Source organism: Pavona decussata, unplaced genomic scaffold (genome assembly GCF_977016875.1).
Source record: "Pavona decussata unplaced genomic scaffold, jaPavDecu1.1 SCAFFOLD_21, whole genome shotgun sequence".
In the NCBI taxonomy this organism is placed as follows: Eukaryota; Metazoa; Cnidaria; class Anthozoa; order Scleractinia; family Agariciidae; genus Pavona; species Pavona decussata.
In genome coordinates, this window is record NW_028145444.1 from 5,325,520 (window position 1) to 5,348,077 (window position 22,558).

Sequence of the window (22,558 nt, forward strand, 5' to 3'; positions counted from 1 at the left end):
ATACAAGCAAGCACGTACAATTCTCAAGGAACGGTTTGGTCATCCTGCGATTATTAGTACCAGTTTTGAGAAAAGATTGGCGAACTGGCCAAAGATTCCTCCATATGACGCTGCTGCTTTAGAGGAATTTAGTGACTTTCTGTACCAAGTTCAGATAGCAAGTCAGCACATGAGCGGCCTAGGAGTTCTCAATAACCCGTCACAGATCCAAAGCCTCGTTGAAAAACTTCCTGCTTGGTTCAAGAACAAGTGGTCAGACAAGGTGCTAAAGCTTCAGAAAAGCCATGGCAAAGATGCTTTCCCCTCCTTTAAAGACTTTGTGCTGGAAGTACGTTATCATGCTGAACGGACAAACATTCCTCAGATCACTCTCACTTCAGGAGCGAGCAGCTCAACACAGTCAGACCGCTCTAAGAACTCCAACCGTACACCTGGTAAACGATCTGCAGGCAGTGCTTTAACCAGCACCGTGGCACAGAACTTGATAGTGAAGTAACCTCTCCAGTCGAGTTAAACCAAACATCGAATGTTTTTGCAACTCAGAAACCAGACCCTAGCACCCCTGCGGAACTTAACACTTATTGCTTCTATCACAAGATGAAATCTCATGCTATGAATGACTGTGAACAGTTTCAGAAACTGAGCTATGGGGAGCGCAAAGATTTCTTGTTGAAAAACAGGATCTGCCTAAAATGTGTCAGCTCTAACGAACATGTCTCGAAGGACTGCAAAAGAGACAAGTTAGAATGTAAGATTTGCAAGCAGATGCACGCTACTATACTGCATGACCCGACCAGACAAAAGAAAAAGGACACCAGTCAAACTAACTCCGCCTGTTCTCAAGTTTGCGGGCAAGGACGGCCAGCACGATCCTGTGCTCGAATAGTCCTGATCGAAGTCTTCCACCAAGACAATCCCTCGGCAAAGGTACCCACCTATGCAGTGCTGGACGATCAGTCAACAGATGTCTTTATCACTGAACCCCTTCTCGAGAAGCTTAAGGTCGAAGGCCAAGAAGTGAACCTTGAAATCAATACGATCACAGGCTTGAACAGTGTCCGCACCAAGAAAGTCAATGGTCTAGAATCCAAGACACCGAAAATCGTCACAAGTCCATCAAGATTCCTTTTGCTTATTCACAATAGAATATTCCAGCTAGTCAAAGAGACATTGCGACACCAGAAATAGCCAGATCTTGGAAGCATTTGGAAGAAATCGCCTGTCACATTCATTACCATCCCAATGTGGAGATAGGCTTATTAATTGGCGGTAACATTCCTTCAGCATTCCAGCCACTGCGCATTATTTATGGCAGCGATAATGAACCTTGGGCTGAAGAATACAAGTTCGGCTGGACGATCATTGGTCCAGTGTGCGTCGACAAAGAAGAAGAAACATTGAACTGTACCTCAGTAAACTGCATCACAGTACAAAGTGAATGCCCTCAGAATGTTTTCACTGTGCCAACAAGCAACCGTTTCAAAGAAGAGTCCATAGTGTCCTTCGCCACAAGACAGCACCTTAAAGACGTTACCTCGCCTCAGCAAATAAGAGAGATGATGCAGTTGGATTATAGTGAACTCTATCATGCCCGAAACATCCCAGGCACTGAGAAAGGTGAAAGCGTAGAAGACAAGCGCTTCAGTGAAATCCTTACCACTGGCATACACAAAAATGATTTGGGAAACTGGGAGATGCCGTTGCCTTTTAAAACAGATACTGTTTCTCTGCCAAATAATTGTGAACAATGTTTGAAGAGATTACTAGGCATCAAGAGAAAGTTCCTAAGAAATGGAGAACTATGGAACCACTACACCGAATTTATGCAAAACCTCTTCGACAGAAATCACGCCAGTGCCGTCCCATCAGAGGAACTTAAGACCGAAGCAGGCAAAGTCTGGTTTCTTCCGCATTTTGATATCTACCATCCGAAGAAACCTGACTAAATTCGGATAGTCTTCGATTGCAGTGCTGTCTTCGACAATCAGTCTCTCAAACTCCTCCTGCAAGGACCTGACATGATGAATACTCTCATTGGTGTACTGTCACGATTTCGGAAAGAAGAAATAGCAGTGACATGCGACATAGAAAAGATGTTCCATAGTTTCTACGTAAACCCTGAACACAGAGACTACCTGAGATTCCTGTGGTTCAACGATAACAACCTGGACGGCCAAATCATTGAGTATCGCATGAATGTCCATCTATTTGGGGCCGTCTCTTCGCCGGGCGTTGCCAACTTTCGTCTTAGAATGACAGCTGAAGCTGGGTGACAAGAGTTTGGTCCGGAAGCAGCGAATTTCCTACGAGATGATTTCTATGTGGACGATGGACTAAAGTCTTTTGACACGCCTGAAGGTCAAGGTGCCATCAAGGTTATCAAGAAAACTCAAGCCATGTGTGCAACCGTCAATGTGCGCTTACACAAGTTTGCAAGTAATAGTAAGACAGTGTTGGAAGCTCTACCTGTTGAAGATCGCTCAAAAGACCTAAAGGATCTGGATCTCCGGCATGATATTCTGCCTGTCCTACGCTCACTGGGTACCTACTCGTCCATAGAGTTTGACACGATTGGATGCTGTATTCAGCTTAAAGACAAACCTCTCACTCGCCGAGGGATTCTATCATCCGTAAGCTCAGTATACGATCCATTAGGCATTGTGGCGCCAGTGATTTTAGTGGGGAAACAGTTACTCCAGGAACTGTGCCGTGATGGCATCGATTGGGATGATCCTGTACCAGACCACATTCATTCATGATGGGAAAAGTGGAGATCAGAGTTACCCCTTCTAGAGAATATCAAGATCCCAAGATGTGTCAAACCCAGCAATTTTGGTGAACCAGTCACCACAGAACTGCATAGCTTCTCCGACGCCAGTTTCGTAGGCCTGGGTCAAGTAACCTATTTGCGCCTTGTAAACAATGCGAATCAAGTACATGTCAGCCTCCTTATGGGTAAAGCCAGAGTAGCACCACTAAAGTCTATTTCAATTCCACGTCGTGAACTCACTGCAGCCGTGATTTCAGTCAATGTGGCGTCAATGCTTAAACTACTTCGATCTAGTGAAGGTGTTTTATACTGACTCCTCCGTCGTTCTGGGTTATATACGCAACGAAGCAAGACGCTACCATACGTATGTCTCAAACCGCATGCAGCAAATCCGTGACAGCTCAGATCCGACACAATGGCTTTACGTCTCCAGCTCTGACAACCCCGCTGATATTGCGTCAAGAGGCATAACTGCCAAACAACTCTCGGAAAATGAAGTGTGGTTCAAAGGTCCCGACTTCCTCTGGAAGAATCATTTGTCGGTGGTGAACCATGACCCTGCTCCTGATTTGAATCCTGAAGACCCAGAGGTAAAGAAATGCAAAGCAACGGCTCTCATTGCGAACCACGAAGTTACCAAGTGGAAAGAAGAGAAACTCTTCCCCAAAGTTCTAGAACTAGAATGCTTCAACCATTCTTCAGCGCTCGACCGCCTGAAAAGAAGCATCAGCTTTATCCAGAGAATGATTGAAAAGATTCGACCTAACAAGCAGTACAATAAACGACCAGTAGCTGGCCCGCCAACGGTGGAAGAAATGCACTTAGCAGAAGAAGTTATTCTCAAGTCAGTGCAGTTACGTTACTTCGAGAAAGAGATCCTGGTTCTCCAAAAGCTAAATGAGGGTGACCACATGTTCCAGAACCGCAACAGCGCCCGCGTCAGAAGCGAAAAGTTGAAACAGACAAGCACACTGTTCAGACTGGATCCCTTTCTTGACCAAAAAGGGTTACTCAGAGTGGGGGGTCGACTCAAGAAAGCTGCCTTAGCCTTTGAAGTGAAACATAGTAGAGACCAGCACCACCAGGGCCGTGGAATGACCCACAATGCACTTCGCCAAGCCGGTTACTGGATAATCAATGGTTGTTCTTCTATCTCCTATCTGCCTCAGAGATGTGTTACTTGCCGCAAGTTATGCGGATCTGCTCAAGTCCAAAAGATGGCTAACCTTCCTGAAGAACGGCTTACTCCTGCCCCGTTTTTCACGTATACAGGCATGGATGTTTTCGGCCCTTGGTACATCAAAGAGGGTCGAAAAGAACTAAAGCGTTGGGGTATAATCTTTACATGCCTATCATCTCGAGCCATTCATTTGGAAACGTTAAACACAATGGAAACAGATTCATTTATCAATGCTCTCAGACGCTTCGTCAATCGAAGAGGCAAAGTTAGGGAACTGAGATGCGACAGAGGAACAAACTTTGTGGGAGGCAAAAACGAGCTCAGTGCTGCTTTGAAAGAAGTCAATACTGATGCAATTAAGAACTTTCTCCTGACACAAGATTGCGATCTGATCGAGTTCAGAATGAACGTGCCAACTGCATCCCATATGGGCGGCATATGGGAGCGACTTATTCGCACCGTACGTGCAGTTCTCTCAAGCCTTTTGCAAGACCATGCCCAGCAATTAGATGATGAAGCTCTACGAACTCTGTTCACAGAAGCAGAAAACATCGTAAATAGTCGCCCACTTACGATCGACAATTTGTCAGATCCAGATGCGCCTGAACCAATCACACCGAACCACCTGCTCACCTTTAAAGCTAAAGTGGTGTTACCACCTCCAGGAAACTTCTCGCGGCCAGATCTTTACACGAAGAAATGGTGGCGCAGAGTGCAGTACCTGACGGAACAGTTTTGGGGTCGCTGGCAACGAGAATATTGCATGCTGCAGCAAAAACGCCAGAAATGGAACGAAACCAGCCCTAACAGTGAAGTTCGTGATGTCATCTTGATCCGTGACGAAACATGCCCCAGAAACCAGTGGCCACTTGCGAAAGTTACCAAAGTTTTGCCCAGCGATGATGGCCTGGTTCGTAAAGTCCGTCTGCTTGTCACTCGATCCGGTACCAGAAAGGTGTTTGACAGACCTATCCACAAGTTGATCCTGATTTACCGACAAGATGAAGATAGAAGTAACGGTTGATTTGGAGTAGACCTTAATGACCAGAGTACGACCCCGTCGGTGAGCCAGAACAATTCTCAGGAAGAGAGACATTTATTTAGTGAACTCTGAGAACATTTAGTTTTATTCATATTTGTTTACTGTAATTTCATACATTTTACCATGTCTGGGGGAGCCATGTAACGGGCTCTCAACCGTTTAGGCATTGCGTTACGCAACGAGACACATCACGTGTCATGACGTCTTTTCATACGGGACTGTTAAAGCTCCACGTGGAGCTGAGACGTCGCTGAACGTCTTGACTAGGTTTAAGCTTCGCTCGAAGCGACAGTTATTTCTCACGCAACCCGTGCAGATTAGTAGCCTTACAGTCTTTGACGATCTTGTTTGCGGTTCAACAGTAGGACTACCTCAAGCTGTATGTATGTTTGTTGATTTTCTGCCTTTCGGTGATCGCCTGATCTCAGTTAGTGACTTAAATAAACAGAGCCGATACGGATTATGTTAGACTTTTGGCCTTTGTAATCGTCGTTTCCGCACGCCCTTCTTCGAAAGAAAAGCGGTCGCCACACTCAGTAAGAAAGATTCCCAGTTTTCTCTGTAATTGAAGATCACGTTTTACCCTAGGACTTGCGCTGTGTTCTTCAAACGCACAGGAATTGCACTCAAGATTTGATAGAACTGGAGAAAGTTTGTGTTGCAATGATATTTAGCTTGAAATTCTGGAAAAGTTAGATATTGACCGTTTTCATTAAAAAGTTGTTGGATTGTATGGATACCCTTGGTAAACCATTCCTTTATAAATAGCGGTTTCCCATCAACTAAGATGTCTTTGTTATTGAAGAGAATGGTGTCAGTTCCTTGATCATAATTGTACAGAGTCTTCATTTCATCAAATGCAATAAGTATGTCTCTATAAAGTGTCGGAATGTGCCTTAAGAGCCAATGTCGGAAAATATCGAGAATCTCAAATCAGTTCTAAAAATTCGAATTTTTGCTGATACCACCCAAACATCCCTGTGGGTGAACTATTTCAAGAAATGATATTAAGAAATCCCCAAGCGCTTTACATTTTGAGAATTTTAGAAAAGTTCGAAAATTCGCTAAAAATACATTTTTTTATTCGGGAAATGGGTGCAAATTTTAACAATTTTCATCGAAACAGTACAAGCGCGCAAAAGCTCCTATTGACTTGATATTACTCATGTGTTTAGCAGACATCCAAAGCTTTAAGACCTCATAAAAAGGTTTGGCAAAATAACTATTGTAATATAGTTTCTGTCTTTTATTGTGTGCACCCTGATTGTGTGTTGTTTTGGCAAACAAAATAACGCCCAACTTCAATCGCCAAAAGTCGATCCTGGTATGTCATAGATTGAAAAAAATACTATACTAAACAAAAGAACTGTTATTTTATTAATTATACCTGAAGTTTCAGCTCTGCAAGTTAAAATGCTTGCGAGTAATAAAATTTTAACTTGAGCCCCCCAAGTCGCCGTGCGCGACAAGAACGTGGAATGTAAACAAAGGAAAACATATGCAAATCGAGGAGGAAATTACGCGGAAGTTATCACTTGCCCGTCAAAGCGCAAAGAATTGATGGAAATTCTGTTATATAAACAAGTATTGCTATCTGAGAGACTAATAAAGCGAAATTATCCGTCCAATAATAATAAAAAAGCTATTCTGGGGCGGGAGGGCTAAGGGTCATGAAATCGGGTCGGATGAACTAGCGCGGATGGTTCCGAGGTAAAAAAAAAATCAATCATTTTAATTCCAAACGCTTCTAAAGAAGCTTTCAAAATGCACCATGGAGCAAACAAACAATGTCAGTAAAAGTAGATATTTTGAGGCATGATAGAAATTAACCATAAAATGTATAAAGTTTATTTTTAGAATATAAAGAAATGACAGAGGCTATTACGGGCCATCGACTATTCCATTTTAAATGGTCCGTCCCTTGGCTATGCTACGCGATATTAATTCCAAAACGTAACAAGATACAACAAAATAAATCAGAGTTTAAAATAATCTTAGAAAAGTATAGTACTCACTTGGGAATTAGATTTCCCGCATCGCAAATTTCTAATTATATACATTTTAGAATTGTTTACTCACTGACCAGTATGTCGTGTTCCGTGTTCCAAGTTTGCGCAGTTCTCACTAGAGTAAAACCCTCCGTCTTGTTTAAACATGTCATAAAAAAGACTAACTTATTTGTTCATTAGAGCTATTTGTAGATAGGGAGTAAATAATCCTCACATAAACACAGAAAACGAAGAAGCCACTTCATCTTGTTTATTTTGGTGTTGTGTTACCTGTCACATTTTTCAAGTCACGTGTTGCTGTACACGGTATTGTAAAAATGAATTATAACATGTTCTTTAGTTATTTCCTTTAGGGTAGTCGCCAGCAAAACATCGCAAAATCGTCACTAAATAAAGGAGGACTGTGCAATCAGAACTAAAAGAATCTCCTAGTGCACCTTCGCCATCTCCGTTTATATCTAAATAAGCAAAATATTACTTCTCTCCAGAAATGAATAGGGATGCCAATCGCGCCCATGTCGGAGTTCTTTAGTTATTTCCTTTAGGGTAGTCGCCAGCAAAACATCGCAAAATCGTCACTAAATAAAGGAGGACTGTGCAATCAGAACTAAAAGAATCTCCTAGTGCACCTTCGCCATCTCCGTTTATATCTAAATAAGCAAAATATCACTTCTCTCCAGAAATGAATATGGATGCCAATCACACCTGTGTCGGAGCCCTCAAGCCCCTTTCCAGGGTTATTCTTCTTCTCATCCCTGGAGTTAAAGAGACAGAAAGGGAAGTAAGAGGAAGAGACTCCAAGAGTCATGAGAGCTTTGGCGGTACTTTTCAATGACTTTAAGACCATTGATCCGAAAACAAATGAGAAATGCTTGTACCTCTTCCAGTGTTTTGTAAATTTCTGCCACGCGCTGCGCAATTTTTATAGGGAAATATCCCCCGGCTCTAGGGACAGACCATTAGAAAGGTTCTGGGGTGGGGACGAAGTACAAAAAAATAAATATTTTTGTGCAAGGGAAAATCTTATGAAAAAAACTCATGCACGCCGAGTAGCCTTAAAAATACTCTCGCATTGGCCTAAAGGGAAATGTTAACGAAAAAATTCATGCCGCTCTAAAATTCCCCACCCCCATAACTTTCGTAATGGTCCGTCCCTTACAACTGAAGTATTTGAGATTTTGGTAGGCTCAATTACCAGCAGCTGTTTAGGAAATGAGCCTGCGCTCCTCCCCTGAAAGTCTCTTCTCGGGATCGAACCAGAGAGAGCGGCGAAAACCTCCACTTATTTTTCTTTACTTACATAAAATATTACTTAAAGAAATGATCGACAGATTGGTGGAAGTAAAAAAGGAGGTCTCCTTCTCGATGTTAAGGGACAGGACTTGCTAGAGTCACCTCTTCAGTAGTCGATTTCTTGGCTTTGGCAACTACAATCACTGATGGCTTCTTTAAGCAACTTCAGGTATGGAGCTTTACGGCGAATTGGTGGATTAGGGATGTCGAGATTGAGGCCTTGGCAAATCACCTGCAGCAACGAAACCTTCAAGCTCTTCAATGTGTCTTCTTCTGCCATGGCACAGATGTTGTATTGGTCAAACAGTATTGGATGCTGGAGGGTGACAGTAGCCATCGCTTTGTCTCTGGCCGCAGAAAAGTTTATTTCTTCTTCAATAGCTATAATGTCGACTTCATGGGTCTGCTGGCGAGTTGTCGCAGAAAGACGGGAGAAATATGAAGATATCTACTGAGAGGTCAGAAACTCAGTTGATTTAAAAAGCCACTCGCCATTCGAACTATGGGCACGTCTCATATCACGTGCTACAAGACTTGCGTCGACTTTCCGTCCACTGGACTGACCAATGGTGAATTTAGCAGTGAGATAGGCCTTCTGCTTTTCACTAAAACGATATCCCTTCTTAGCTGGTCGTAACGCCCATCCCTCTGCTAAACGTTCCCTGGATTGTTTGCTTGCAACACTGCTGGTTCTTAAGGTTGGCACAACACCGACGCCCTCTTCTAAAACCTGCTGATAGCCAAGCTTGGCAAGGTCCATAAGAGTGTGTTTTTCCAGGGACCGTATGCATTTCTCAGAGGATAGATGTTTCGTCAATGCCGAATGTCTCTGGAAAACCCTTGTACATCCACTCTCTGGGCAAGTGTATACACCATGCTTGGTCTGACTCTCCTGAATGTCACTGGAACTCTCTTCTGTTTTGGGAGACTCGTCGTCATCAACATGCTTTTTGTCTTTATGGCCGAGAGACTTGAATTTCCCCGGAGAAAATGTAGATTCTAACCACCTGTTTTCGGATTCTGTAAATAGGGAAATTAAAAGTGTCAAAACGATGGGTAAACGAATAAATTCAGTGTATTGTGTTCTAGTTTTAAAAGAGCTTTGTATATTGCTATACTTGGTATTATTTTTCCATTGCTCTTATTAGTTTTGAGTTGATCTTACCGATTACGTAGTGGGCGTGGTAGGCTCGCGCTTCGCGCGCGAGAATTCGCGCATTCACACACACAAATAAAAACGACTGTTTTGCAGTCTAAGGTTTTCTTAGCCATCCTTAATTTTTCTTAAAGAACATTTTAAAATAGTCCAGGGTCCCAAATGCAAACAACAACAACAAAAACTTCAAGACTGAATGTTACCTGTTGTCAAGGTATCGGCTTTGATTCCTTTTCCTCTGCCAATGTCATATGCCCTCCATGCTTTGATACCACCTTCTGTAAACTCAAAGTTGTTGAGTTTACTGACATTTTGGATCTTCGCTGTTTCGCTGATTGGTAATGCCGTTGTGATTGCATCCAGACACGCTACGCGAACACCATCAATTCCTCCATGTGAGACAAGAGCGTCTTTTAATTGAGTGGCATTCGTGACATCATGGCCTTCATTGATGAAACTGCGCATGTGAGCCTTACATGTGGCTGCAAGACGATCTGCAGCTCCCTTGCCGCCCTGTGGATCACTGAAATCAATGCGTCTGATTTGGACTCCAGTAGAATTCGAAACTACAGGGCACGCAAGGATCGTTGCGGACGAATGATAGCATCCAGCGTTGTCCTGCCGAAAATAGGCCTTCGTTACGTTTGGATACTCGGCTTTGACAGAGCGAAGCACATCCTGCATAATTGATATCACGGAGGTACTGTCCTGACTACATGACTGGATGACGTGAATATATCCTTGCCACTGTAACTGACTGTCAGATCTTCTATAGACCACGGAAATGTGCCAGGATATGCCACGCTTCCCGAACCAGTCAGACTGCGATTCTCGGTACCTCTGCGGTAGAAACTTCATTGCCCAGTCGTTGACAATGAGTAATGTCTCATTGTCAAGAAGGTCAAGACAATCCAGTCGCGCTTGGTCTTGGTTAAAGGATCGTAATATGTGGCCCTGCCATGAACGGATGGCAAGCTTCGATGACTGCATGATGTAAATCGCTTCATCACGCTCCGCGTCATCAGATGAAAAATGGCAACGGTTTATACGATTTTCAATTTCCCTTAAAGTTTCGTTTAGCGCTTCACACTGCTCACAGGTACCTTCGTGATTGTGTTGACACTTCTCCCGGTAGTCTGGATCGGTAGCATCGCTCAATGAAAACGCTACACAGTGATCTGGCATGCTAGCTTCTTTCTCTAAATGTACCTGCAAAGAAGTCGATCATTGTATAAGCAATAAGCCTCATTTAATCAACTTATTTCGGCGATCGGCTACACACAACGACAGTGAAAGTCAAAAATTTGTCATCCCAGTTAATATTTTTTGCGCTTCTATGTACTTGCTACCCAAGTTATACGCCTTTCACACAAATGTTTTCCCACATGGGATCAAGATATAGCAATACTCACGCTTACGTCACCTATTGATATTAATGTGCCAACACGAAGTGCATTACCCTGGGTCCAGACGTTTTTTTTTTCGCGTGCTGCGGCCGGCGGGAATCTTCGGCTGAAGCCGCGAGAAAAACGCGGCTCACTATAAAGACTTGACAAAAACCGAAAACTGGGCAATAAAAGTCTCTGGAACCCAGAGAAGAGGCGCATTGGTTCTCGTAACAAAAGATTCTTTTTTTTTTTTTTCACTCGTTGCAAATTTGAATTACAACAAGAGCCATAATGGCTCTTGATTACAAAAACAATGCGCTTCTATGTACTTGCTACCCAAGTTATACGCCTTTCACACAAATGTTTTCGTACATGGGATCAAGATATAGCGATACTCACGCTTACGTCACCTATTGATATTAATGTGCCAACACGAAGTGCATTACCCTGGGTCCAGACGTTTTTTTTCGCGTGCTGCGGCCGGCGGGAATCTTCGGCCGAAGCCGCGAGAAAAACACGGCTCACTATAAAGACTTGACAAAAACCGAAATACGGGCAATAAAAGTCTCTGGAACCCAGAGAAGAGGCGCATTGGTTCTTGTAACAAAAGATTCTTTTTTTTTTTTCACTCGTTGCAAATTTGAATTACAACAAGAGCCATAATGGCTCTTGATTACAAAAACAATGGTGGTAAACAGTGATGTCTTCTAGTATCCTATAGGATACTAACGATCAGGCGGGAACTGAGGTGAAATGTACCCATGTTTATTAATGCATTAACCATCAAATTTTTGGTTTGCTAAAACATACCTTGTAGTCAAGCTTAGCAGCTTTGAGCGACTCGATCATTCGTGTTTCCCAATCCATGTCACTTTCCACTTCGTTTATTTTACGCACCAGTGATATCAGGTCATCAAATGCTCGTGTACCCTCCGCGGCATAGTAATCGAGTCCCTGAAGAGACTTTCTTACTGACGCACTGCATTCAGACAAAATGCGTAACACCGTGCTTTCACTAAAAGGCTGAAAGCCAGTCTCTTCACAGTACTGAGTATATTGACGCACGATTCGCTGAGGTATCATGGTTCTTATCACGTTGGGAACTTTAATGACTTCACCCGTCGAAAGAGTCAAATGTTTCTGTCCGAACGGAAGATCTTGCACTAGCTGTGGGCTTGTAATAAAGCACAGAAAATGATCTAACCGTTTTAGATCTACTTTTATTCTTGTTGACACCTGAAGAGGTACAGGTGCTCCTCGACCAAACTGAAGGCGGTGCAAATTTGCCATAGTGTACCGGTACGTTGTTAGCCCTGGAATGAAAGTGGCTAACATTTTATAACCAGCAACACCAGTCATTTCAGAAAGGATTTGGCGGCGGGTATCCCAGCTATCGGCGTTATTGTACGCTTCTGTCAAGGCTTCTAGGTAACGCTGATCTGCTTGTGAGATTTCTTCAATACCAAGCAACTTGTTCATGGCAGCTGTTGACGTCATGGCTCTCCAAATAAGGCCAGCATTTTGGGGGGAAATGGTTTTTAGCACTGCAGCTACGATGTCGCTTGATCTTCTTGTATACCTTTGTTTAGTGGATTCACTGCAACTGCTAAAGTCCAACCATTTTCTTTGAAGCGGCGGGATATTCCAAGCCACCAAGAACTCATTCAGAAGGCTACGCTGCATTTCTGCGGCTGTTGCTTGAGAGGGAAGAATTTCATCGCTTTGAGTAGACGTTGTGCTCCTGGTTTCAGGGCTTAAAAGGGTCTCATCGGCAATTTCTAGCTTGCTTAATGCACCAAGGACAGCACTAGATACATCACTGTCTGCAGATATTGATTCCTCGGTTTCCTACACATTTGAAATAAATAACAAATTAGAAAATCCTTATGATACCCATTACAGTTTAATCCGGGTTGCTGCATTTTTCACAAAAGCGCGCTGTATTGTCCGATTTTGTACGGATAAGAGGATATGCGGTTGGGTACGCCACTTCTCTAAATAAACAGCTACCTTAATTTGATTTTTTTTAAAATCAGCTGAACAAAAGCAGTGAAGGCGCAAGTAAACAATTTGCTCGTCCGATGGTAGTTTATTCACAGTTTTTTGCTTCGTTAAGTTTGATTGGGTTGAAGTTCAGCCTTTCAGCCTCGGCGGATCTCGCGCTACTCGATCTGCCTAAATTTATTTCTTTTGGTGCTTCATGTTACAGAAACTGAGTTATGCTTAGTGGCAACCTCGACCCCAGCAATTCTCGATTGCCTTCTCTTTTTATGGCCTCTTCCCTGTGATATTGACATCATTTTTCAGATACCACAATCGCCGTCAACGTTTGCTGTTTATAAAGAATTATCCGGGGCTTTTGAACCAATCATTAACGGAGAAATATTTTGAGTACTAAATAACTTATTTTATGGGCTTATGAACATACCAGCCTTGTATGACCAGTTTCCATGAGTCCTTCTAAATTCTTTTCTTCATCCCTACTTTCCATAGATCCTTCTAACTTCTCCTCTTCCACTTTAGCTTCCCTAGGTCCTTCTAATCCCTTCTCTATAGCTCCAGCACCCGTTACATGTGTTTCCTCTTCCCTCGTCAAATGTGCAGAACAAGTGAAGCAAATAGCAAATGCAAAATAATAGTATGTTAGTGTAACAATTGTATACCTCTTCATCCACGAGAAAAAAAGTGAAGTAGTCTTACTTTTTCTAGTCCTCAACATTGAGGTAGTTTTGTTAAACTCCTAACAGTTGAAATATTTGCAAAACACATTGCAGCTTATCCCAAAAAAAGGGGGAGGGGGAGGGGGGGAAGGAGCAAGTGTTCCTGTCCAGTTTTTGGCAATTCGAAGCATATCATGGTTAAGACCGGTTAAGCTCATGAGAGAACGGGGATAACTAATGTCTACACACATTTTCGCCATTTTTTTTGCAACTTTATTTGACAGCTTCTGTCGCCATCTCTTGTTTGTGTCTTACTTCTCTGGGCCCCTCGGTAATAACACAAAAAAGTTCGCGAAAAAAAGTCGCGAACACTGGCAAAAACCAGATCTCTCAAGGACAGAGTGAGATCTGGGTACGAGATTAGGGACCATACGGGTGTGCGCCGCTGAACAGCGTATAGTTTTTGCTTTTGAGTCTTAAACAGGGTGTCTCTTTAAAAGAGTGTCAAGGTTAGTGATGGAGGGTCTACATTTGTGGTTACCAACAATTTTTTTTTTTTGGAAAAATCCTAATTCCATTATGTTAGTTTGAAAAATTACTCAATTTTTTATGCAAAGTGAAACAAATAATCAGGGCCATAAATTTAGGTCAAATGTCTTAAACTGGATAGCGAAAAGACAAATTTTGTCTTAAACTTAACTAAGTCAGGGTTTGAAGGCCTCGGCGGGTGGCGGCACACTCCTACCCAAACTTCCCTTGAGTGCCCTCCCCCCACCCCGGGTTCCATCACTTCAGTAAAAAAAATTCCTTACAGGGCTCCTATGGATTACGTCTGGAACCACTATTGCCGGTTACCTGTTGTCAAAAGAATGCACGATATCGAGCTAAGGAATTGTGAAGAGATATATTTTTAGGTGATCTTTCCTTAGATGAAGGCAAAATTTCTGTAGGCCTCCTGGTTTTGAATATTTCGAAATTGGTAACGTCACGTGACAACCAAGAATTTGTTACTACCAGGGCCGTTCTATCAATCTCTCATGAGAACTTCAGTAAAAATTACAAGACATTACGTAAAAATCACTTACGCGATCCAACAGCAATTAGCTGGCCTGTTTCCTTCAAAATAAGTGAAGATAGTTGACTGTTTATTCTGCGTGTTCCTTTCACTGTTGCTGACTTATGTGCGATCATTGGGCTTGGAACCGAACACCTAGTTTTCCCTGTTCTCCATCTTATACCATATTCCGCCCGATGACGGGGACATATAGTTATGAGTTCATGAGACACATCAGGTGAAAAAATTCCTGATTAAAAGAAGAGAACTTTCGTAATAGTACTCTCACGCAATAATCACGCAACAAAATTAAAAACAAAGTAAAAATTAAACCAAATGTCGTTTACCTGCACGAGCTAGTAGCAGTTTCATTTCACTTTCCAATGATGGATCTTCACTAAGGCCATACATTTCCAGATGTCTCGTGATGTCTCGTTCACATTTAAGAAGAGGTATACATTCGTATTGACCAGGATATTCCTGGCTAACATCGCATTTAAAATTTCCATCAACCAGAGTCGAAAAACTGCACAACATTTTTTCTTTCCACACACAGCGTTATAAACGCTGTAGATTATACCATGTGTCGCTTATGCAATGTAGTTTGTTTGGATTTCGAAATACTGTACAGAATTAGGTGATTACGTGTACACGAGGAATGTTGCGTGAGGGGCTGTGCACAGGGTAATTTATTCAAATCACTGACCATACATGTAACTTGACACCAAATTAAAGAACCAACATTTGGCGCCGAAACCTTTGTACGGACGTATGTTACAATTTCAGTTACTCGCTAGTTTTTAAGTCATTTCATTCAGGTAAGCTACAAAGCCTTACATCACGAGAAAGATGATGAACACTTGCTAAGACTGTGACTGGGTGGAGGGTATTAGTTTCTAAAAAATCCTGGACGAACATCGAAAACCAATTCTTTCGTAAGAGTATCTCAAAGCTTGGAGGCGATGGACGTCCGTAGAAGGCCCTGCCTGGAAGGTGTGTTCATCATTATTGTAAATGTTTGCTTTGATATACTTGCATCTTGTGCTTTTTGGCTTTGAGCACAAACAATTATTGTTTATTTTATTTGGGATACAATTAATACGGTCCGTTTTGTTTCATAGTTCATTTTTATCTAAGTAAATTTATTATCTGTTGGCGAAGCTAATAAAATAAAAAAATAAACATAGTTTGCCGATGGGGTTTTGAAGTTGAAATGATTGATAGACCGAACGCCTGTTACTTCAGAACCGGGGATTCACCCGACCAGATTTCGTGACCGTGCAAAGCCAATCGCTGTTCTTTTTAATACTTTGTTTTAGTATTTTTCCTTGTTTTAGATTATTCGACGAACAATTTCGCTTTATTAGCTTCCCAGATAGCAATACTTGCTTAGATAACAGAATTTTCATCAATTCCTTGCGCTTTGACGGGCTAGTTATAACTTCTGTGTGATTTTCTCCTCGATTTGCATATATTTTCCTTTGTTTACATTCCACGTTCTTGTCGCGCACGGCGACTTGGGGGGCTCAAGTTAAAATTTTATTACTCGCAAACGTTTTAATTTGCAGAGCTAAAACTTCGGGTGTAATTAATAAAATAACAGTTCTTTCGTTTAGTATAATACGTTTTTCAATTTGTGACATACCAGGGTCGACTTTTGGCGGTTGAAGTTGGGCGTTATTTTGACTGCCAAAACAACACTCAATCGGGGTGCACACAATAAAAGCCAGAAACTATATTACAATAGTTATTTTGCAAAACCTTTTTATGAAGTCTTAAAGCCCTTGATGTCTTCTAAATACATGAGTAATATCAAGTCAATAGGAACTTTTGCGCTCTTGTACTGTTTCGATGAAAATTGTTAAAATTTGCACCCATTTCCCGAATAAAAAAAATGTATTTTTAGCGAATTTTCGAACTTTTCTAAAATTCTCAAAATGTAAAGCGCTTGGGGATTTCTTAATATCATTTCTTGAAATAGTTCACCCACAGGGATGTTTGGGTGGTATCAGCAAAAATTCGAATTTTTAGAACTGATTTGAGATTCTCGATATTTTCCGACATTGGCTCTTAAATACTTGTCATTATAATTACATCGAAGCAGGAAATTTAGACCTCCATGTTTGTTAAAAATGTAGTCTGGTATTTTTTTCCAATTGCAGTTATCTCTAAAAAGAAGTCTTTTGATCCATGCAAGTCTGAGCGATTTACTGGTAAGTTTCATGTCAACCATCTGTAAACCTCCTGTGGAAAGATTTTGGTACATACTAGTACGTTTTATTTTGTCCTTCTTATTTTTCCAAAGGAAACGAAACATCTTCTCTTTTACCATAGGCACTATATCCTTAGGGACATTAACATTTGAAATTGAATATATTAAGTTAGACGGCCCCAAAGATTTAATGATTAGTTCCTTTCCATAGAATGTTAATCCTCTCGATTTCCAAAAGCATTAAGACTTATATTATTTGGAGAATACAACTCAGATTACCTGTTTGATATTTGAAATTCAAAATTAGAAAGAAGGCCGAATAAATCAGATGAAAATGTTCATATAAGCTTATATAATGTTCATACAGCCACAAGGTAACATGTATGATTTAAGAGTGTGGCAGGCCAAAGCCGCCGTCGCCACAAACACAAAAATAAAATGCCACAGCTTGAATGCACTTTCAAAGTTTAATGAAGATGAAAAAGGGGAAATACGAAGATAACGTATAACCCAAAACAAGTGTGCTAGTGAGTGATTCGACTGAAATAAAATAAAACGGGAATTATTAATTACAAACTGAAAAAAGCAACAAGAACTACGCAAAATAAACAAACCGAAATATACAAGCAAACAACTAAGAAAAATACTTACAAAACTGTGGCCATAAAAAACTTGAAAATAAAAATGAAATGCAAAGAACGCTTCCCAGCTGAGAAATATGCCCGCTCGCAGAACACAACGCAATACAAACTTGAGACGGAAAGGAAAATAACCTAGCTGGAAAACATTAGCTTATATACTGACGCAGTATGTAAATGTTTATGTAACACACTGAAATAATTCCGAGCAAACTCCTTAGGGATAAATTGAATTCTAGGCGCAACATTCCGGCCCCTGAACTTAAAGCGTTAAGTTCACTTAAACTGTTAAGCGTCTAAAAAAGTAACGGAAAATAAATAAACAAATAAATGTTCTGTTTTAAGGACATTTGAAAGTTCAAGTTCACAAAAAGTGATCGGTGTTTCCTTGAAAAGTCCTCCTTTAATGACAGTTCTCATTTAAGGTCCTGCTCGAGAAAGCACAGCTTCGTTAGCGGTCTTGTCAAAGTACATTTCTTGGTTGCAATCTTTGCTGATCTAACGAGACTGTCTCTTCCACTATGCACTTCAATAATCCGACCCTAAGGCCATTGTCCACGTGGAACTCTTTCATCAACAACCAAAACCAAGTCGCCAACACAAAAATTCCGTAACGGTCTTGTCCATTTTTGGCGTTCTTGAAGGGGAGGTAGATAACTTGAGAGCCATCTTTTCCAAAGTACATCCGCTGAGTACTGAATTTGTCTCCAACGGTGCTTGCAATACAGAAAAAACACCTGGTGGCATGCTACCCTCCGGTTGCAGGAGCAATAAATGGTTGGGTGTCAAAGCTTCAAAATCTGCAGGGTTGTCGCTATTAGGCGTTAAAGGACGACTGTTCAAAACACTTTCCACTTCAGTCATAATGGTGCCAAGAGCCTCTCCAGAACCAGCTGATCCCTCAACAAACTTCCAAGGACCTTGCGCGCAGACCGGATTACACACTCCCAAACCCCGCCCATATGGGAACCTCCTGGAGGATTAAATCTCCACTCAATATTCCTTTGCTGAAGAAACTTCTCGATTTTCCGATGGTTCCAATCATTTATGGCTTCTCGAATTTCTCTCCTGCACATAAATTGGTGCCGTTGTCACTTCTTATGATCTTTGGATGACCTCTGCAATTAATAAATCTCCCAAGTGCATTAACAAACGAATCTGTATCCAAAGACTCGGTCACCTCTATGTGAGCGGCTCTCATGGTCAAGCATGTAAAAAGGCATCCATAGTGCTTTACAATACTCCTACGCTGTTTGACGTACTATGGCCCGAAGAAATCAATACCAACGGAAGCGAACGGTGGCTGATCAGGGGTCAGCCGATCTTTGGGTAAACTCGCCATCAATTGTTGTCCACAAACAGCATTCTGTCTTCGACGAGTAAGGCATCTCCCAATCACTCTTCGAACAGTAGCACGACCCTTAACAATCCAGAATCTTTGATGCAAGCTCGCCAACACGTATTCCTGGCCAAAATGCCCAACAAGCTCATAATGTTCCATGATGATAAGGCTGGACAAGTGATGGTTGCTTGGTAACAAAATCTGATGCTTTGCTTGGACGTTTATTGGAGCATATTCAAGTCTGCCTCCAACTCTAAGAATACCCCTCTGATCCAGTCAAGGCCTCAACTTGTAAATTGAGCCACTCGAGCCTGAACATCTCAGTACATGCTTCTGCCGAACCAAAGAACTTGACCTCTTTTGAGCGTCTAAAACTTGAGGAAATGGCTCTCTCTGCACGTATTTGATTAGCTCAACTTCTGTGGTCCTTATGTCTTCCAAAGAAAGTTCGTTGGGTAGCAGACGGGTGTCCGAGGGATTACTTAGTCCCCTACGTGAATAAAGCTTGTTCTTTATGAATTCTTTGAAGCGGATGAGCCAAGCGACACCCCTCTTCAGCTTGTACTAGTAAGAATAACGTTGGATCATCGAATTCAATGTTGTTCCTGGAAAAGCCAAAAGACGAACTTGTATTTCCTTCCTGATTTCCGGATCCTCATCTAAAGTCTTGTGTAAGGGTTCTGGGAAAGTAGGCCAGAAATGTTCATCTTTCCACAGGAATTCTGAACCGCTGAACCACTGAGTGTTATGAATCATTTCATCTGCAGTTGCTCCTCTGCTAATTAAATCTGCTGGGTTATCGGAAGCTGGCACGTACCTCCACTGGGCAGGCTGAGAACCATCATGTGTGACTGCAAGTCTATTGGCGACGAAGGTATGAAACCTCTTCTCCACATTCCTAATATATTGCAGCACAGCAGTAGAATCTGACCAGAAAATTGACTTGTCGATCGCAAACTCCAACTCTTCACGAAGTACTCGGTCAATCTTGACTGCGAGGACAGCTGCCGACAGCTCCAGCCTCGGTATGGTCATCGGTTTTACATGGGCTAGACGAGATTTTGCCACAAGAAAGTTGCAATGAACCAGGCCGTCCACATTTTCAAATCTTGCATATGCAACTGCGCCAAATGCCACTTGGGATGCATCGGCAAAGTGGTGAGGCTGAGAAGACAATATCTCTCCAAAGTTTCCTGGCTTAGGATGCCGTGACACGATGACTTGAGAAAGCTTAGGCAGGTTTGCGAGCCATGTCTTCCAGCACATAGCTTCCTCTGATGCAATTACATCATCCCATCCTAATTTCTTTCGACAAAGGTCTTGCAAAAGCTTCTTGGCAGACACGACAACAGGTGACACCAGCCCAAGAGGATCATAAACCGAGCTTGTTACGGATAAAATCCCTCTTTGAGGGAAAGGTTTGTCCTTTGGTACAACCTTGAAAGTGAATGTGTCAGTGCCCACATTCCATTGAACTCCAAGTGTTCTCTCGAGGGGAAGATTGTCGTTAAACAAATCCAAATCCAACACTGACAGAGCTCTATCGTACTTCGGAATAGTCTGTAGCACATCTCTATCATTACTCAGCCACTTGGTTAATCGAAAACCACCTCTGGACAACAAACCACAAAGCTCAACTCTGAAGCGCACAGCAACAGCCCTTGAAGAAACCGACTTAAGACAATTGTCAACGTAAAAATTCTTGAGCGCAGTATCGATCACTTCATATCAAAAATCGCCATAGTTATCTTGGGCAGTCCTCCTTAAAGCAAAACTCGCGACCCTAGGCGAAGAGGTGCTACCAAAAAGATGAACCTCTATTCTATACTCGACTGGTTGCTGTCTCACATCGTCACCAGGCCACCACAAGAAACGAAGAGCGTCGTGATCCCTTGGGTCGACTCTCACTTGATGAAACATGGCCTCGATATCCGAGACAAAGGCAATCGATTCTTGACGAAATCTGTTGAGGACATCAAACAGGTTGTTGGTCAAATCAGGACCATGTAACAGCTGATCATTCGATGACATTCCTCTAAACTTTGCTGCACAGTCGAACACCACTCTCAGCTTATCTGGTTTGTGGGGGTGGAAAACTGCATGATGCGGAAGATACCATAGAGGCTTGCCAGTGGGGTTGAGTTCCTTATGAGGCACCCGATGGGCATACCCCTTGGTGATGTAATCGTTGATTGTCCCCTTGTATTCTTAAAAGAATTCTTCAACACACAGAAACCATTTCCTCAACAACTGCAACCTCTGCTCGGCCGCCAATCGATTGTTTGAAAGATAAGGTGGCTGATTTCTTCAAGGAAGAGCTACTTGGTAGTGGGCAGAGACGATCTTAACTGAATCCTCCATCGTTTTTAGTGCCTTCTGATCTTCCACGGACATAGCCACTTTAGAACTGCATAACGCATCAACGAAATCTGTCCTCCAAAACTTTTCTACTTGCTGCAATAAAGCCTCATCATGATCACCTCTACCGCTCTCCAGACGTACAAAGTTCACATTGAAATTGGAATCTCCACTAAACCTCTCAACAGGTCCCATCAAAGTCCAACCAAGTAATGATCGAACAGCTACAGGTTCTCCCCTTGCACCACGTCTCTCTTCCAACTCCCAAAAAGCCTCTGGAGCATTGCATCCAATGAGCAGCCTAACATCTTTGCCTTGTATCTCTGGAAGCTCAATGTCGCTCAGATGAGGCCATCCTTTCACATCTTCAGGCACTGGAATACTTTGACTTGAGATAGTTAAGCAATCAACGGACCACACTCTTCGTATTTCCAATGTTGAATCACCATCCAAAGAACTATTCTTAGTTTCCCTTTTTATCATATTTTTTATATCTTCATTTACTGTACCTAGTTTTATACGTACTTTTTATCTATTTTATTAATTGTAAATACGCAATTCAGTCATGTATTGATTGTTAAACTATCTATCCATCCATCCATCTATCCATCCATCCATCCATCCATCCATCCATTCATCCATCCAAATGGTAAGCTTCAGCTCCAAGCCGGACTTAGCACTGTCCTTCTTCTCTTGTGTGGTCAGGAAGAAATCTCGCCGTTTACCTTGAAGACCTAACTCCTTCACCAGCTCAGAATCACAGAGAGAAACATCTGATCCGTTATCCAGGAGAGCATACGACCAGACAAACTGTCACGTACTTTGACCGGAACAACTCTGAGGTGTATTCTCTTCTCAGTTGACTGGCAACGGTTGTTTTGGTTTCTTTGATTTCTTGCACCAACCCCAATTGCATAACTCTGAGTAACATGACCTCCACAAGAACTTGTGTGACCTTGGATATCGCGATGTGTACCGGAAGCTGAACCAATGCCAGTCATGTGACTCTGCGTGACACGATCTCCACCGGAAGTTATATCAGGCATAGTTGCGTGACTCAGGAAATCGCGGTATGGTCCGGAAGTTGTACCAGCCCTAAAGGCGTGACGCTGAGTGACACCATCACCACCGGAAGTTGCACCGATTGTCATTGTGTGACTCTGGTTAACACGATCTTCAACTAAGCGCAGACGAAGGACTCCTTCACGAAAGCAATTGACCTAAATGTTGCGGTTCGCAGACAGCTCCGTGGGGGGGGTGGATCACCGTCATATGCTTCCTGTTACAACCTTCGACATAACAGGCACTCTTTTGCAGGCATCCCCTGGCTTTGTGTCCCATCTTGAAGCAATTGTCACACAATCTGTGTTCTCGCAAAGTGTTTATGCGATCGGCATACGATTTTCTTTTGAACTCCTCACAGTTCCATAACTGATGTAGGCCTGCACATACAACG

General features: G+C 42.3%; 2 protein-coding genes and 1 pseudogene across 2 annotated transcripts; 2 read left to right on the forward strand and 1 right to left on the reverse strand.

Moving 5' to 3' along the window:
* The first annotated feature begins 597 nt into the window (after window positions 1-597).
* On the forward strand, window positions 598-2,759 carry LOC146486406 (uncharacterized). Its single transcript, XM_085097197.1, has 3 exons — window positions 598-1,017; window positions 1,146-1,890; window positions 2,359-2,759. The coding sequence occupies exons 1-3, from the start codon at window positions 598-600 to the stop codon at window positions 2,757-2,759; spliced, it is 1,566 nt and encodes a 521-aa protein (XP_084953323.1).
* Window positions 2,760-3,150: 391 nt separating this feature from the next.
* Window positions 3,151-4,974, forward strand: LOC146486407 (uncharacterized). The gene has a single exon (XM_085097209.1). The coding sequence runs from the start codon at window positions 3,151-3,153 to the stop codon at window positions 4,972-4,974; it is 1,824 nt and encodes a 607-aa protein (XP_084953335.1).
* A 3,309-nt stretch (window positions 4,975-8,283) lies between these two features.
* Window positions 8,284-20,775, reverse strand: LOC146486408 (uncharacterized; annotated as a pseudogene).
* Window positions 20,776-22,558: the final 1,783 nt, after the last annotated feature.

Excerpts from the sequence above, each read along its gene's own strand:
- LOC146486406 (XM_085097197.1), top strand. The coding sequence starts at position 598 with ATGAAATCTCATGCTATGAATGACTGTGAACAGTTTCAGAAACTGAGC. Across the intron at positions 1,018-1,145 it reads TTAAGGTCGAAGGCCAAGAA|AATATTCCAGCTAGTCAAAG; the intron begins GTGAACCTTGAA and ends TATTCACAATAG. Across the intron at positions 1,891-2,358 it reads GGAACTTAAGACCGAAGCAG|GTCAAGGTGCCATCAAGGTT; the intron begins GCAAAGTCTGGT and ends ACACGCCTGAAG.
- LOC146486407 (XM_085097209.1), top strand. The coding sequence starts at position 3,151 with ATGCAGCAAATCCGTGACAGCTCAGATCCGACACAATGGCTTTACGTC.